At 35.0% G+C, this 16,766-nt stretch overlaps 1 protein-coding gene across 1 annotated transcript; it reads left to right on the forward strand.

Moving 5' to 3' along the window:
- The first annotated feature begins 1,333 nt into the window (after positions 1-1,333).
- Positions 1,334-15,531, forward strand: LOC141305405 (EEIG family member 2-like). The gene is made up of 11 exons (XM_073832506.1): positions 1,334-1,607; positions 4,150-4,270; positions 4,398-4,427; positions 4,509-4,625; positions 7,384-7,430; positions 11,284-11,387; positions 11,703-11,810; positions 11,911-12,106; positions 12,183-12,319; positions 14,053-14,116; positions 14,367-15,531. The coding sequence occupies exons 1-11, from the start codon at positions 1,462-1,464 to the stop codon at positions 14,407-14,409; spliced, it is 1,113 nt and encodes a 370-aa protein (XP_073688607.1). The 5' UTR covers positions 1,334-1,461; the 3' UTR covers positions 14,410-15,531.
- Positions 15,532-16,766: the final 1,235 nt, after the last annotated feature.

Below are 16,766 nucleotides of genomic sequence, written 5' to 3' on the forward strand. Positions count from 1 at the left end.
GTATGTAAACTTTTGACCTCAACTGTATCTTATATACTATTTCATACTTAACGCAGCATTGTACATAATGTTTTAAACTGTGTTTATATTGTGTATTTTGCTTAACTGTAATATGTTATTTATGTGGTATAATCTTTATATAGTGTATACTGTAATGTTGGAATAATGAAGAAACAATTTAGTAAGATGAAATAAGCTGTAAATACAGTCTGGTCCAATAAATTGCAGTACCAATTTCAACTCTTTTTTTGCTGTTAACATCATGTGATCAACTATATTATAATATTTCTTAAAATGTCATCGTTCCATCATGTTCCCATCCAACATTAGACAACAAATTCAATGTCATACGTCATCATTTATAGCCCTCGCTTTATATGAAATTCTATTTCTTTTACCTGTCCACCTGTGTCTCATGTAAGAAACAATGGGATTCAAAATTAGGAACATCAAAATTAGGATAAAGCAGAGTTTATGGAGGCCAATAGAAAAATGTCCCTATAAACAGCAGAATGGTAATGTTACAGCATTGACCAGTAGGGGCTCCCCAAGACCTTTTTTTTTTTTGTCCTAATTGGAAGACAACGGTCTTCAAGACTGCCACACAAGCTCTCTTTGGGTTGATATAAACAGTATTTATACAAAGTCATAAATACAAATGTATACAAAAAATATAAATACAATTTATACGTAAATGGACAAATATAATTATTCTTGGGCATATATTTGAATATAATTCTAATATTCTTTGAAAATATATTGCATGCCAATTTATATGTGCTTTTATTATAGTAATATACAATTTATATATAGGCTATATATATACTGAGTTATAATTATAATAAAAGTATACTTTGTAGTTTTAAAAATCCTATACAAAAAGTAAACAATATATAAATAAAGCCTATATTTATTACTCAATTTTTTTTAAGGCGGATTAGTTACGTATTATTGAGAGATACAGAGTGACAACCTATATCTATATGCATTTTATATAAGTAGTCTGATACTGTTATATCTGATGTAAATCAATTCTGTTTATATGTATGTTTTTTTGGCCATATAAATATCAACAGGTGCGCTAAATCGAATGTTTTTGCTTAGTTTGGACTAAGCCATAAAAGCAAAAAGAAAAGAAAAGAAAAATAAGATGGATATAAATAAATAAATAAATATTGCTTTAAAATACGTATAATTAATTTAGACAAATAAATAATGTTAGATTATTTTTGTCCTATTGTGAGCATGAAATATCCATTCGAAATATTTTGGGTGGACTTTTATTTTAAAGTGTCGTCATTTGTCAGTTCAACGCAGTCCACACAGCAGCGTTTAAAAAACCGTCCCGCACACACACCGACTCAAACAACGCAGAGGCGCGTCAAATCGTTTGGGTTCTTCTCCTGAAATCCCATTCTTGGAGTACAACAGCAAATCTGTCGTCTTTCACATATTCGATCAATGGCTTTCATCATGATGAAAAAGAAAAGGTTTAAGTTTAAAGTGGATGTCGAGGTGGAGGAGCTGTCATCTGTCCCATACGTGAATGGAGTTCTGTTCTGCAAGGTTCGACTGACGGACGGAGGCTTTTCAGATGAGTCTTCGAGGTAAGACAAACGCACATCACCCTGTATTTTATTTTATTTTATTTTATTTATTTTTTCCTTTTTTATTAATATTAGTATTTGATACAACTATTTAACATTTAAAATTAATGTAAAGCTGTAATGTAAATAATGTTAAATAATAGCCTACATTAGTTTCTGTGGCTGAGTAACAGTAATCTTAAAATAAGTTATTCATTATCATTAGCTTGCCTAATTAATGTTGAGTAAGATGATTAGAGGCTTTTGATGTTCACGTGCTGTTAACCTAGACACGTTTTATGAAAACAGTGCAGCTCGTTTCGTTACATGGAGGAACGTGTATTTTGTCAGGGGGCGAATGAGAGAGGCTTTGCTCTACACTGAGCTCAACAAGTCGGCAAAAGTGGGCAGTGTCTGATTAGCAAATGCTTTCCTTCCTTTAACCGTCAAGGCTGGACTTGCTGTGGCAACAGTGTGCATTTTACAAAACGGTTACATTCCATCTTATCTGTCGGAATGCCTGACGGTTTACTTGGTATTAGTGTTATTGTGTTTTCGGAACAAATGAGGGAAGAACTTTTGAATGAGTACAGGGCAGCACAGACATGTACAAAAGCAAAAAAAAAAAAAAAAGAACTGCAGGAAGCATTATTCAGAAATATTCATTACAGAAAGCACAGTCTTTCACAACCAGAGCAAATATGACATAACAGACACTGTAACAAACTAATCCTCTCCCTGTAGACATTACTGTAATGTGCCTTCTCATTCAAATCTCTCTTGACAAATGCCTTGTCTAAATCACTTTCCCTAATAACACAGCGGTAATGACACAGCTTATAGAAATTTTCATGTGTGTTTGGGGCAAAGACACTATGTTCTTTTTTTTTCACAGATACCTTTATATTTGTGAAAACACATTCTTTTATTTAACTTGTTGCATCTATCTATCTATCTATCTATCTATCTATCTATCTATCTATTTATCTATCTATCTATCTATCTATCTATCTATCTATCTATCTATCTATCTATCTATTTATCTATCTCTAGCTCTGTCTGTCTATCTGGCTATCATTCTAGCTGTCTGTCTGTCTGTCTGTCTGTCTGTCTGTCTGTCTGTCTGTCTGTCTGTCTGTCTGTCTGTCTGTCTATATATCTATCTGTCTATCTATCTGTTTATCTATATTTATCTCTGTTTGTCTCTCTGTCTATATATCTATCTGTCTAACTATCTGTTTATCTATCTCTAGCTCTGTCTGTCTGTCTGTCTGTCTGTCTGTCTGTCTGTCTGTCTGTCTGTCTATGTATCTATCTATTTGTCTATCCATCTGTTTATCAATCTAGCTCTGTCTGTCTGTCTGTCTGTCTGTCTGTCTGTCTGTCTGTCTGTCTGTCTGTCTGTCTATATATCTATCTGTCTATCTATCTGTTTATCTATCTCTAGCTCTGTCTGTCTGTCTGTCTGTCTGTCTATATATCTATGTCTATATATCTATCTGTCTATCTATCTGTTTATCTATCTCTGTCTGTCTGTCTGTCTGTCTGTCTGTCTGTCTGTCTGTATATCTATTTGTCTATCTATCTGTTTATCTATCTCTAGCTCTGTCTGTCTGTCTGTCTGTCTGTCTGTCTGTCTGTCTGTCTGTCTGTCTGTCTGTCTATCTATATATCTATTTGTCTATCTATCTGTTTATCTATCTCTAGCTCTGTCTGTCTGTCTGTATATCTATCTGTTTATCTATCTTTATCTCTGTTTCTCTCTGTCTATATATCTATCTGTCTAACTATCTGTTTATCTATCTCTATCTATCTGTCTGTCTATATATCTATTTGTCTATCTATCTGTTTATCTATCTCTAGCTCTGTCTGTCTGTCTGTCTGTCTGTCTGTTTATCTATCTTTATCTCTGTTTCTCTCTGTCTATATATCTATCTGTCTAACTATCTGTTTATCTATCTCTAGCTCTGTCTGTCTATATATCTATCTGTCTATCTATCTCTAGCTCTGTCTGTCTGTCTGTCTGTCTGTCTGTATATCTATCTATTTGTCTATCTATCTGTTTATCAATCTCTAGCTCTGCCTGTCTGTCTGTCTGTCTGTCTATCTATCTGTCTATCTATCTCTAGCTCTATCTATCTGTCTGTCTGTCTATATATCTATTTGTCTATCTATCTGTTTATCTATCTCTAGCTCTGTCTGTCTATATATCTATCTGTTTATCTATCTCTAGCTCTGTCTGTCTGTCTGTCTGTCTGTCTGTCTGTCTGTCTGTCTGTCTATATCTATTTGTCTATCTATCTGTTTATCTATCTCTAGCTCTGGCTGTCTGTCTATATATCTATTTGTCTATCTATCTGTTTATCTATCTCTAGCTCTGTCTGTCTGTCTGTCTGTCTGTCTGTCTGTCTGTCTGTCTGTCTGTCTGTCTGTCTGTCTGTCTGTCTGTCTGTCTGTCTGTCTGTCTGTCTGTCTGTCTGTCTGTCTGTCATTTTATCTATTGGTCTGTCTGTCTTGTTTATTTACATTATCTACATTATCTTTCTTGTGTTTTCTTCTGCAGGGAGCCAGTTCTGGTGAATTGTGTTAAATGGAAGAAAAAATTTGCCTTTTTATGCAAGATGAGTGCTAACGCAGGGACCGGAGTGTTGGATCCATGTGTTTTTCGGGTATCTGTAAGAAAGGTACAATGTAACATTCTAATTCTTAAATTCTGCTCTAAGCATAAACAAATGTTGTTTCTTTACAAATGTTGTTGGATTGGGTGAGGTTTTTGACAAATTTTTGGTATTTTTTATTTTTATAATGAAGGAGCTCAAAGGTGGGAAGACATTTGCAAAGGTAAGCTCAGTTTATCCGTGGATTATGAAGACTTTTTCTATCAGATCACTGGCACTGATACACTGTGTGTGTGCCACACAGCTTGGCTTTGCTGATTTAAACTTGGCTGAGTTTGCCGGTTCAGGAAGCACCACACGGCGCTGTCTACTGGAGGGGTACAACACCAAAAACACTCGTCAGGACAACTCTATATTGAAGGTACACATGCGCATACACACACACACACACACACACACACACACATATAGCAAAACAACTTTTGTCCTCAGAACGCATGTCCTTTGTGTTTTATTTTTTCGTTTATTTATACCATAAACATGCTGTTGCTAGGGGGGCGGGTGAGGGGCGTGTCCTCTCAAATCTGTGTGTGGTGTTGTGTTACTTCATGTACCGTTTCATGTGGGTTATGTGTGGCATGCTCCGGCCTGTGTTGAGCTGTGTTTTCCAATCCACATCCCCCACCTATGCCTAGAGCTGTTCACAGCGCCCCCAGAATTCCACAGGCCTGTATCCTTCCACCTCCGCCTGGAGCACCCAAAATTCCACAGGCCTGCCCTGCACATTTATAGCTGTAGAGAGCCACACACATGACCAGACCATTTTAACTTGAGTCACTGCAGTCCATTAAAGGGCACCTGTTACGCAAAATTCACTTTTAACATGTTGTTTGTGTGTACACAACCACCCTATAATGTTAAAAATCCACCCACTCCTCCTTTTTAAATCTTTATAAATCATAAAATGTGTCTCAGAGCTTACTGATCACAGAATCCGTAAATTGTGACATCACACTTTACCAGCCCCACCCACGACTGTTGACTGATAGGCCGTATTAGCAGAGTCCCCACCCTGAGTGAGCTGCAAACACACTATGTGCTATAAAAGCAGCATTCAAGTAAGAAATGTCTTCTTATTAAAACTATAGATGTTATTCAGTCCAGAGCAGTGAGTGATTATGTAAGGAATAATTGACAACGGGCCGTTGAATTCTACGAAATGAATGCACACCCGAGGTGTAACGGCCACTCCGCTTGATGTTGTGGCCGTTACACCTCGTGTGTGCATTATTTTTTGTAGAATTCAACAGACCGAAGTCAATTATTCTGCTTATACTACGGTTACCACACCTCAAGATCAGATGATATATTTCAAGACATTCGTCCTGTTTTTGTCCTTAAAATGCTATTGTGAGTAGGATTCATTTCTTACGCAGCTCATCGATGCCTCATTGGAAGTATCCCTGGTGAAAAAAAACAGCTAAAACCAGCCTAGGCTGGTTGGCTGGTTTTAGCTGGTCAACCAGCCTGGTTTTAGCTGGTCATAGCTGGAAGGCAGGCTGGTTTTAGAGGGGTTTTGTCCACTTTTCCAGCCTGGTCAGGCTGGTCTTAGCTGATCAGGCTGGGAAACCACCAGCTAAAACCAGCCTGACCAGCTTGGGAGACCAGCTAAAACCAGTCACTTCCAGCTTAAACCAGCTAAGACCAGCCAACCAGCCTAGGCTGGTATTAGCTGTTTTTTTTCAGCAGGGATAACTCAGTATAACTGCTTTTATTTTATTGTTTGAGTCATATTAACAGCGTAGACCCAAACAGCAATAGGTATTACTCTGCTGTATATACAGAACTAATATAAACATGTAATTTTTTTCCCAGCCGTTTATCTTCACAGACATACCCGACTGTGTTTTTGTAACTTAAGTATGTTTTTAACATAAAGAGAACTTAGTTTAGTACTCACATGCCATGACAGACGCTTTCTGTCCATGTGCTTCGGATGTGTGCGCTCAGAAAATCATATATCATAAGTTTAAACTGATGTAGCCTTAAATGGCATATTTTCAGCGCGATTGACATGATAATCAAAACCAAAAAGATGGTTTTTTAGCAGTTAAGAGCTATTATGGCGCTGCTCTATTCTGGAAAAGCGGGTGGGGAGCAGCAGCACATTTGCATTTAAAAGAGCCATGCACGAAAACAGCCTGTTTCTGCTTCCACTCAAAACAGGTATATTGAAAATAAATAAATGATCTGTCAGGTATTTTGAGCCAAAACTTCACAAGCACATTCTGGGGACACTTGAGACTTTTATTAAATTAAATTAAATCTTGGAAAAAGGGCGTAATAGGTGCCCTTTAAGACTAGGACACATACAGTATGTGTTGTCGTATTTACAAGTTTATTATTGAAACAAACCGTGTGACGCATTACAGTTTTTTTTTTACAGTGTATAAGGGACCTTTTTTTGCAATATTCAAACTTTTCCTCTTGAGTTCTTAACATTGAGATTGCTGGTGATTGAGCCCTTAAAGGAGAAGTTCACCTCCAGAACAAAAGTTTACAGATAGTTTACTCACCTCTTTGTCATCCAAGATGTTCATGTCTTTCTTTCTTCAGTGGTAAAGAAATTATGTTTTGTGAGAAAAACATTTCAGGATTTCTCTCCATATAGTGGACTCCTATGGTGCCCGAGAGTTTGAACTTCCAAAATGCAGTTTAAATGCAGCTTCAAAGGGCTCTAAACAATCCAAGCCGAGGAAGAAGTGTCTTATCTAGTAAAACCATAGGTTATTTTCTTTAAAAAATTGACAATTTGTATGCTTTTTAATCTCAATTGCTCGTCTTGCCTAGCTCTGTGTGTATTCCGGTTCAGTACAGTTAGGGTATGTCGAAAAACTTTAACTTTAAAATCGCCCTACGTCGCTGCAGAAGTACCAGCCCAGTGTTTACAAAATGAATGTGCAAAGAAGATGAAATGCCCTTTACAAAAAAAGGTAAAACAGCGATGTAGGGCGATTATGAAGTTGGAGGTGAAAATGAGATGGGAGTTTTTTGACCCTAACTGTCTTGAATCAGAATACACAGAGTACAGACAAGACACAGAGCTAGACAAGATGAGCATTTCTGTTATATCCCAAAATGTATGTAACTTTTCACAAATATTCTCTTTTTTTTTCTAGGTGATAATCAGTATGCAGCTAATGTCGGGTGATCCCTGCTTTAAAACGTAAGTTGTCCCTTAATTTTGCATTTGTTGTGAAGATTTAGATTTCATTTTCCATCCAAAGTCTGCATCCTTCTAAAAAGACCAGCATACTGTATGTTTTGAATGCTGATCTCCAGCATGACACAACCTGGTTTAAGTGTAACAAGTGAGACAGAAAGACCTTGCTGGTTAAGCAGTCTCGGTGGCTAAGTTTTGCCAGAAGACCAGTACTGTATGAAATTCATACTGGTCTACACTGGTCTTTTCTTTCATGTCACAGAGAGTAACCCGAGAGCTCAGAATGTCCTTGAAACTGCAACATTAGCAGATGCATGCTTTGTATTTGTTTGCGTGTCTGCGCGGCTGCACCAGTGTTTGTGCCAGTGTTTTTTATGCAGTGAAATGCGTTTAGTCTGACACCAACGTCTGGGACCACATGAACACAGGAAGTCTGGTTCAGCCACTTCCTGGTGATGTTTAGTCAAACAGAGGCGATACAGACACAGAGGTGTTTTTTTTCCATCTTTTTTTTAGTGTCTGCAGCTTGAAACCTCTGAATATTAGTTAAGGTGGCATATTTACACAACCATTCTAAAGTAAGTAGTAAGATTTATGTTTGAAAGAAATGATACTTTCATCAGGGTTCATACAGGGTGCTTAAAGTGCTTGAAGTACTTGAATTTGACTTTTTGAAATTTAAAGCCTGGAAAACACTTGAAAATAGCAATATTCCTGAAGAGGTACATGAAAATAGCTTGAATTTATTATTTTAGGTAATGTCATAAATGTTATATTATTTTAGGTAATATTTAGGTAATGTCATAAAACTAGCGATCTAAGCCAGTAGTAGTAAATTCGCTGAGTAAACGGTAAAACGCTTTCGCTTAACATGAAAAGAGGAACAGATGAACCAAATGAATTGAGTCATTTATGCTGGAACTGATTTTTCCAATTTCGACATCACTTGTAATGATTTTAAAAAGCACTTAGTGATGTGTGAAATCACTTGATTCGGTTTGGTTTGATTGATCAGGACTTCAAATTGCGTATCACAAATCATTTGATTTAGATCGGGACATCAAATAACGTATCGAGACTCAGTTGACTCAGATCGGGACCTCAAATCGCAAATCATTTGATTTACAGTGGGACTTCGGATTGATTTAGATCGGAGCGGGTTCGTGAAACATTTTGTGAATCTAAGTCAAATGAATCGCGATCTGCGCTCTGATGGTTCACAAAACATTATTCAGATCGCTCAGACTTTGGAGCGTGGATCGTAAATCATTTGATTTAGATCAGAACTTCGAAGCGTCAGTCGCGAATAAATTGATTCGGTTTGGGACTTCGGAGCACTTGTGGTGAATCATTTGTTTCCAGGATTTCGGAGTGCTTTCACAAATCTTTTTTTTTTTTTTTTTTTCAGATTTTATTTTCTTAAACAGTATGAAACATTAAACAATTAAGGCAGTACAGTTATAAAAACAAAACAAGGAAAGTAAGTAATAAGTATACACAAATGCAAATCTCTTAAGAAAAATAACATTGGTTGTACTATAGTAAAAGTGTAGTATACTTCAGTATTAATACTTTACATGTGCTTCACTTAAATTTTTGCCCTTTTGTTTTATTAGTATATATTTTTTTAAAATCTATTTATCTTTTTTATAATTTAAAAGAGAAGACATTGTTTGATTAGTGAGATCTCTGATCTTGAAAGGTCCTTAAAAAACAAAAAAGTAGTGTTGGAAAGTTCTGGAATTTAATTTTACAGTATCTGTACGAATCCGGTTTCATTCAATCAGATTGATCAAAAGTGACAGTAAAGACTCAAGAATCCTGAATAAGATGTCTCATGATTTCCATATGTTAAGCAGTATAATTGTTTTTAACACTAAAAATAATAATAAATGTTTATTGAACAGCATGTTTAAAATGGTTTCTGAATGATCGTGTGACACTGAAGAGGATTAGGAGTAGCACAATAACGGCAAATGTTTCATTATTCAACAATAGGAAGGTTGTTGGAAATTAAAATGTACTAATAAAGAAAATTTTATTTACTTGTTATTTTTTTTATTGCTTTATCTTATTATGTTGCTCAGATACACTAGCCCTTGAAGCTGTTTATAGTTGGTGCGGTTTCAGATTGAATTATTTGTGTGGATGTGTTTGCGTGTATGTTGAAATAGTTGACATTTATCCTGACATTTAGGGGGGGTAATATCCGTCATCTCACACAGCACCCTAGAAACACTAAAAGGTGTGCTTCCTGTTATGTAAGCGAGCTGGCACACAATCTCCTATTAAAACAACAAGTTCTGATAGTGGATTAGCAACTGAAATGAGTGACAAATAAACCCCCATGAAGAGGTGTGTGCGTGTGTGTGTGTGTGTTATTACACCCACTTCTATCGTCACTTGTGAATCATGCTCTAGTGAGAGTTGTGTCATTATTTCACTGTGGATGGTTGTCAAAAATAGTCATACGCACTCATAAATCAAAGTGTTTGGTGGTGTTTCCCAGTGAGAGTGTGTGTTTGTGTGGCCTACAGAAGTGTTATCGGGGTGTTCGTGTGTGTGGGAGTGCTCATACTGCGCCTCAAGTGGTTTTAGCTCTGGCTTGTGCGTCATAGTTTTATGTCACTGTCAGTTTTAGAGGCGCTAAACCGAGTGAAATGCCAGATTAGTACTTTATGGATTAATATTCCTCTGAAATCTTTGTTTTATAGATTATTCTTTATTAGGAATTTATTTTTTTATCTCTCTATTTTTCCACAGTATTAAGGCTCTCAAGTAAAGAATTAGGAGCCGGGATGCAGGAGCCTGAATTTGTTTAAATGTTTAAATACCAGGAAGGTTTTAAACAGTAAGATTTTTTTTTTCCTCAAAGAAGTCTCTTCTGCTCTCCAAGCCTGCATTTATTTGATCCAAAATACAGCAAAAGCAGTAATATTTTTACTATTTTAAATAACTGCTTTTAATTTTAATTTTAATATTTTAAAATGTAATTTATTCCTGTGATCAAAGTTGAATTTTCAGCATCATTACCTCAGTCTTTAGTCTTTAGTGTCACATGATCCTTCAGAAATCATTCTAATATGCTGATTTGTTGTTCAAGAAACATTATTATTATTATTATTAGTTGAGTACATTTTTTTTCAGGATTCTTTGATAGAAATATCCAGTGATCAGCGTTTATCTCAAATAAAAAGCTTTACATTATTACATTTATTGTAACATTATACACAAAGCTACATTATACACAAAAAAAGAGTCAATATTTTTGAAATTATAGAAATTAATACTTTTATTTAGCAAGGATGCTTTAAATTGACCAAAAGTGATGATAAAGACATTTAAAGTGTTACAAAAGATATCTGTTTGAGATAAATGCTGTTCTTCTGAGCTTTCTATCCATTAAAGAAACCTGAAAAAAATCTTTGCTGCTCAAATGTTTTTGAGCAGCAAATCAGAATATTAGAATGATTTCTGAAGGATCATGTGATTGGAGTAATTATGCTAAAAATTCAGATTTGAAATCACAGGAATAAAATACATTTAAAAATATTTTTAAATAGAAAATAGTTATTTAAAATAGTAAAAATATCTCAAAATTGTTTTGCTGTACTTTGGATCAAATAAATGCAGGTTTGGTGAGCAGAAGAGATTAAAAAAACATTAAAAATCTTACTGTTCAAAAACTTTTGACTGGTAATGTAGTCTTGTAAAAACATTACTGTTTAAGTTCATAATCATTTTGTACACTGTGTGATTTTTGCGTATGCAACAGTGTCTTACTTTGATGATTTGCTATTTGTAAGACTATATGCTGTATTTAAAATGTTAATAGACACATTTTTTACTTTTTCAGGCCTCCATCCACTGCAACGACAATTGGTTTTCCAGGAGAAATGGAGACATGTCTACATGAGGACAGAAGAGGAGAGACACAGAATACAAATCATATTTCTACAGGTACCTCCACAATCCACACACAAAATCACTACCTATATACCAATCAAGTTTGAAATAATATTTTTGTTATGTTTTTGAAAGATTTTTTATGTTTTGTAGTATTGTGTAGTTTTGTAATATTGTGAAATATTATTACAATTTAAAATGAGTGCTTTCTATTTGAATATGTAAAAATATTAATTATTTGTTTAAAAAAAAAATAATTTGACCAGTAGTGTGTGTTATTTTCTTAAAGACCTAAAACCATCTATCTTGCATTTTAACCATTCCAAAATTCACAATGATGTTAATAATGCACTGAATTTTATCTTCTAGAAAACTCAGGAAAAATTGGCATCGGTCATGGTTCCGTTCCAGATGAACTGGGAAAGTGTGGCCACTCAAGAACCGCCAGTTATGCCAGCCAGCAGTCCAAGTTTTCTGGTTTGTTCATTCACATAAATGCTTCTCTTTTATACTTTCATTCTATGGATTTTTGCATAATATTATACCCTTATACTGATCAATCTGGACATTCTTGTAGGCTACAGCACAGGTCACTCGCGCTCCTCCAGCCTGACGGAGCTCTGTCATAGGAGGAACTTGTCTGCGGGCAGTGCTTCCACTGGGATTGGCAGCCTACCAGAGCCCAGTGAGGACAGAGAGTCCCGTACACAGGCCTGCACACCTTTACCCCAGCACTTAGCCACACCGTCCCACAGTGGGATCACAGCCAACAGGTTTGTGCATTAGCTCTTCCTGCAAAAAATCTTTTAGTGACATCATTAATAAAGAGAATGTTTGTTTGTATTTCAGGCATCCTGTAAAACAGGACTCAATGGAGTGTCAGCTAAAGCGAGTGGATGCTACCAGAGTGGATGCTGATGATATTATTGAGACAATCCTACAGGGTCAAGATTTTAGCCGCAGCATACTGGACTCTAGTAATGAAGGTACTATTAGAAAGCACCTTGATGCATGCAGCATTTACAGTACAGTTTATATAAAACAGATTTTATTCGTATTTTCAGCATCATTACTCCAGTCTTCAGTGTCACATGATCCTTCAGAAATCATTCTAATATGATGATTTGCTGCTCAAGAAACATTTCTTATAACTGTCAATGTTGAAAACGGTTGTGCTGCTTATTATGTTTGTGGAAACTGTGACATTATAAATGTTTTTACTGTCGCTTTTGATTAGTTTCATCCACACTTGCAAAACATTTTACTGTAAACAGATGCAAACAGTTGCAAACTGTTTGTTTCCAAGAATCAAAGAGGATGAAAAATGATCATGGAAACCTAAATTACAATTGCATGTGGTACAACAAATTGGCCTAACATTTTAAGTGGACCTTAGGGAAAAACATCTCTTTTGCTCATCAAACATGCATTTATTTAATCCAAAGTACAGCAAAACAGTACAATTTTCCATTTGAATATATTTAAAAATGTAATTTATTCCTGTGATTTCAAAGCTGAATTTTTATCATCATTACTCCAGTCACACGATCCTTCAGAACTCATTCTAATATTCTGATTTGCTGCTCAAAAAACATTTATTGCCATTGTTATGTTGGAAAAGGTTTAATTTTTCAGGTTTCTTTGATGAATAGAAAGTTCAGGACAACATTTATCTGAAATAGAAATAAAGCATCCTTGTGTCGTGTATAAAGTTACTGAAGCTTTTTATTTCAGATAAATGCTGGATCTTTCTATTCATTAAGGAATGCTGAAAAAAATTACTTAGCTGTTAAATAATATATATATATATATATATATAATATAACAAATATAAAAAATATATAAAATATAATAAAAAAAAAGTTTCTTGAACAGCAAATCAGCATGTGACACTGAAGACTGGAGTAATGATGCTGAAAGATTAGGTTTGATCACAGGAATAAATTACATTTTTAAAATATATTTAAATAGAAAGACGTTACTTTAAATAGTAAACATATTACACAATATTACAGCTTTTGCTGTATTTTGAATCAAATAAATGCAGGCTTCTTAAATAAACATTTCAAATCTTACTGTTCAAAAACTTTTGACTGGTAGTGTAGTTTGTTTTAAAAAATCTGCCAGGACTGCACTGTGACTTGGCAAAGAATTGCATACACATATTATGACATCTGCTTCTACAAGTATATTGTGAATAGCAACCTCCCTGCAAACATGTTTAAATTTAAACATAATTTCCATCTCCATAACACAAGGCTGTGCTCGACAGCCAGCAGTCGCACACACATGGAAACATGTTGTGTATAACCAGCTCGCCCGGACCTTCACATCACAGTACACTAAATTCCACTGTCCCATAGTAGGCACTCAAAAGACACAAACTCGGAAAAAGGAAATTCTGAGTCGTGTTTTACTGCAGATGCACAGCTGCACTTTAATATGCACCACATTGTGGCTTTGTAAGATGAATGTTTACTATGGTTACTACCGTCTCAAACAAACAAATGGTTGAATTTCCCCTCTTCTCTCACTTTCTGACTCATGGATAGACCTCAGAGACAGAAACTTTAAACTCACAGTTGCCACAACATCTTTTTATGCCATTTTTTTTTTTTTACCTTTTTATCATCTACCAGTTGATTTGAGGTTTTTCTTTACCTTATAATCTTTTGCACAGACTGAATAATGTCTAAGTATGTATGTATGTGTGTTGCAGAGGAGGGTCTGCGACTATTTGTTGGACCAGGCGGCAGCACTGCATTGGGCTCTCAGCACACCAGGTGAGATATATTATGTAACTTTCCCTGCCGCAAGGTCAATACGGCAACTGGCGTTGTCCTCTTATGCCGTCCTTGTGTGATACATGGTCATTGTGTTTTGCATTATGAGAAGCAGATTATAGAGAGGTATTATGTTACATGAGTTCTGACTAAATCTTAAAATTGCAGACTGTGGTAATGTAATTCTGTAATGTAATATAATGTAATGTATTGTAATATAATGCCGTCTTCCTCTTTTTCCATCATTCAGGGTTGGTGCAGGAGCTTTCGAACAGGTGGTTATAAAACGCTAGACTGAACGTCCATGGGGGAAGGTGATGTAATATCCTGTGTCAAACGAGTGGACAGCAGTTGTCTTCGATCACAAGTAGCAGTTCTATACTGGGCTCCTGACGTATTCATCATGGGCTCTAGGAATTTATGGAATCACTGCTCCCCCTAGTGTTTAAACTCTGAGAACGGTCAGAAGCTTTGCTAAAGCTCAAAGTAACAGGAAATACTTGGATTGGTATTGTTTTACCAAAAATAGATGGTTATGGTTCTCACAGACACCACAGGTGGAACTGAAAAGTCGTGTTACAGTTTTCAGGACAAATTTAATACAAAATTCTTTTTTTTATCCACTGACACGGACTGATGCACTTTGGACCGTCTGATGCTGCTCAAGTATACAAATTTAATGTATACTACTGGTTTCAAGTGGACAACTTTGAAATCATATTTCTGTCTTTTTGTCCACCCATAAAGGTAGTCTAAATATTACAGATGTGTTGATTTAAAAGAACACTGTTTAAATATACAGTAAACCGATGCCAGCTAAGATGTAGGTGGTTGAAGTGACCCACAAACTAGTCATTTTCAAAGATCCCAGTTTAATGCTGTAACCATTTTTGTCAGCATAAACCACTCAACCACAAGTTGCACAAAAATGGACATTGCACGCATTGGACTGTTTGATAAAATGGTGTAATCCAGATTCATTTTACAGGCATTCCTTAAGGGGAAATGCAGATGACCTGAGCTAGAATTCAGGATCTGTTTAATGTTTTTTTTTTTTTTGTGAAAAGGTTTGCAAATGTGGGATATTTTATAGTTTATTACTGCGAAAATGTGTTTGAAAGGACATGCCAATTTTAAGACAAATAAAAAGGGCTGTTTATCAGGTCTCATATTGTACATTATAAAACTGTAATATTTTATGAATGTATATAAGGAGAAAAAAAAATTAATTTATGTGTTCATACTTTCTTATAGCAACAACTAGTAAAAGAAATTATGCTATATCTGATGTTTCAAAAGAAGTATATACCTGAATTCTTTTAGACAAAATGCAACATGCAATATATGTTTCACTGTAATAGGTTGCTTTTAGACATTTTGTTAATAAGAAATAATAAAACCGTTATATAATTAAAGTATTTGGTTCTAATTTTCATTTGTCACCATACTTGGTAATTGTCTTTGCACATCTGAAATAAAAATGTTGTTATAATTGAGCTGTTGATCATTTATGTACAATTTACATGTGACCCTTGACCACAAAACCAGTCATAAGCAATAGCCAACAAAACATTGTATGGGTCAAAATTATATAATTTTTCTTTTTGCCAAAAATAATTAGGGTATCAAGTAAAGACCATGAAGATATTTTGTAAATGTTCTACTGTAAATATAATAAAACTTAATATTTTATTAGCAATATGCATTGCTAAGAACTTCATTTGGACAACTTTAAAGGTGATTTTCTTAATATTTTGATTTTTTTTTTTTTTTTTTTTTTGCACCCTCAGATTCAAGATTTTCAAATAATTGTATCTCGACCAAATATTGTCCTATCCTAACAAACTAAAAAAAAAAAAAATCCCCTTATGACTGATTTTGTGGCCCAGGGTCACATATTATTTTTTAACATTGGGTTATAATACATGTCCCATAATCATAATAAACACATCTTATAAACATGCAGCTTTAGCCTTAAAATAAATTTACATCATTACTGCCTCACAACACCAAGAGCATGTGGAAAAATACAAGCTCCTTCAACAATATTTATATGTGGCCCTGAACCACAAAGCCAGTCATAAGGCTCAATTGAGCCTACGAGAATAAATACGCTTTTCATTGATGTATGGTTTGTTTGGATAGGACAATATTTGGCCGAAATACAACTATTTGAAAATCTGGAATCTAAAAAAAAATATTGAAAAAAATACCCTTTACAATTGTCCAAATTAAGTTCTTGCATATCAATGCATATCACTAATCAAAAAATATTTTTTATATACTTTTACAGTAGGAAATTTACTAGATGTCTTAATGGAACATTAATGTAATATCTTAATGTAATATCTTTACTCAATGTCCTAATGATTTTTGGATTTGGGGTAATTTGAATCCATACAATGTATTTTTGGCTATTGCTACAAACATACCCGTGCTACTTAAGGCTGGTTTTGCGGTCCAGAGTCACATTTGGACTCTACAAGACATATCAAACCACACTGTAGGACCGCGTTGCCAAGTCCTTTATAAACCATCTTCCTAAGCAATTTAGTTAACAATTGACTTTTCGCCACCCTGTGGACAAACCCCATTGTTTTAATTTCACATTAAAAATCTTAGATTAATGCTTTTAAAACAATAATGAACA

This window comes from Garra rufa, unplaced genomic scaffold, assembly GCF_049309525.1.
Source record: "Garra rufa unplaced genomic scaffold, GarRuf1.0 hap1_unplaced_002, whole genome shotgun sequence".
NCBI classification, from domain to species: Eukaryota; Metazoa; Chordata; class Actinopteri; order Cypriniformes; family Cyprinidae; genus Garra; species Garra rufa.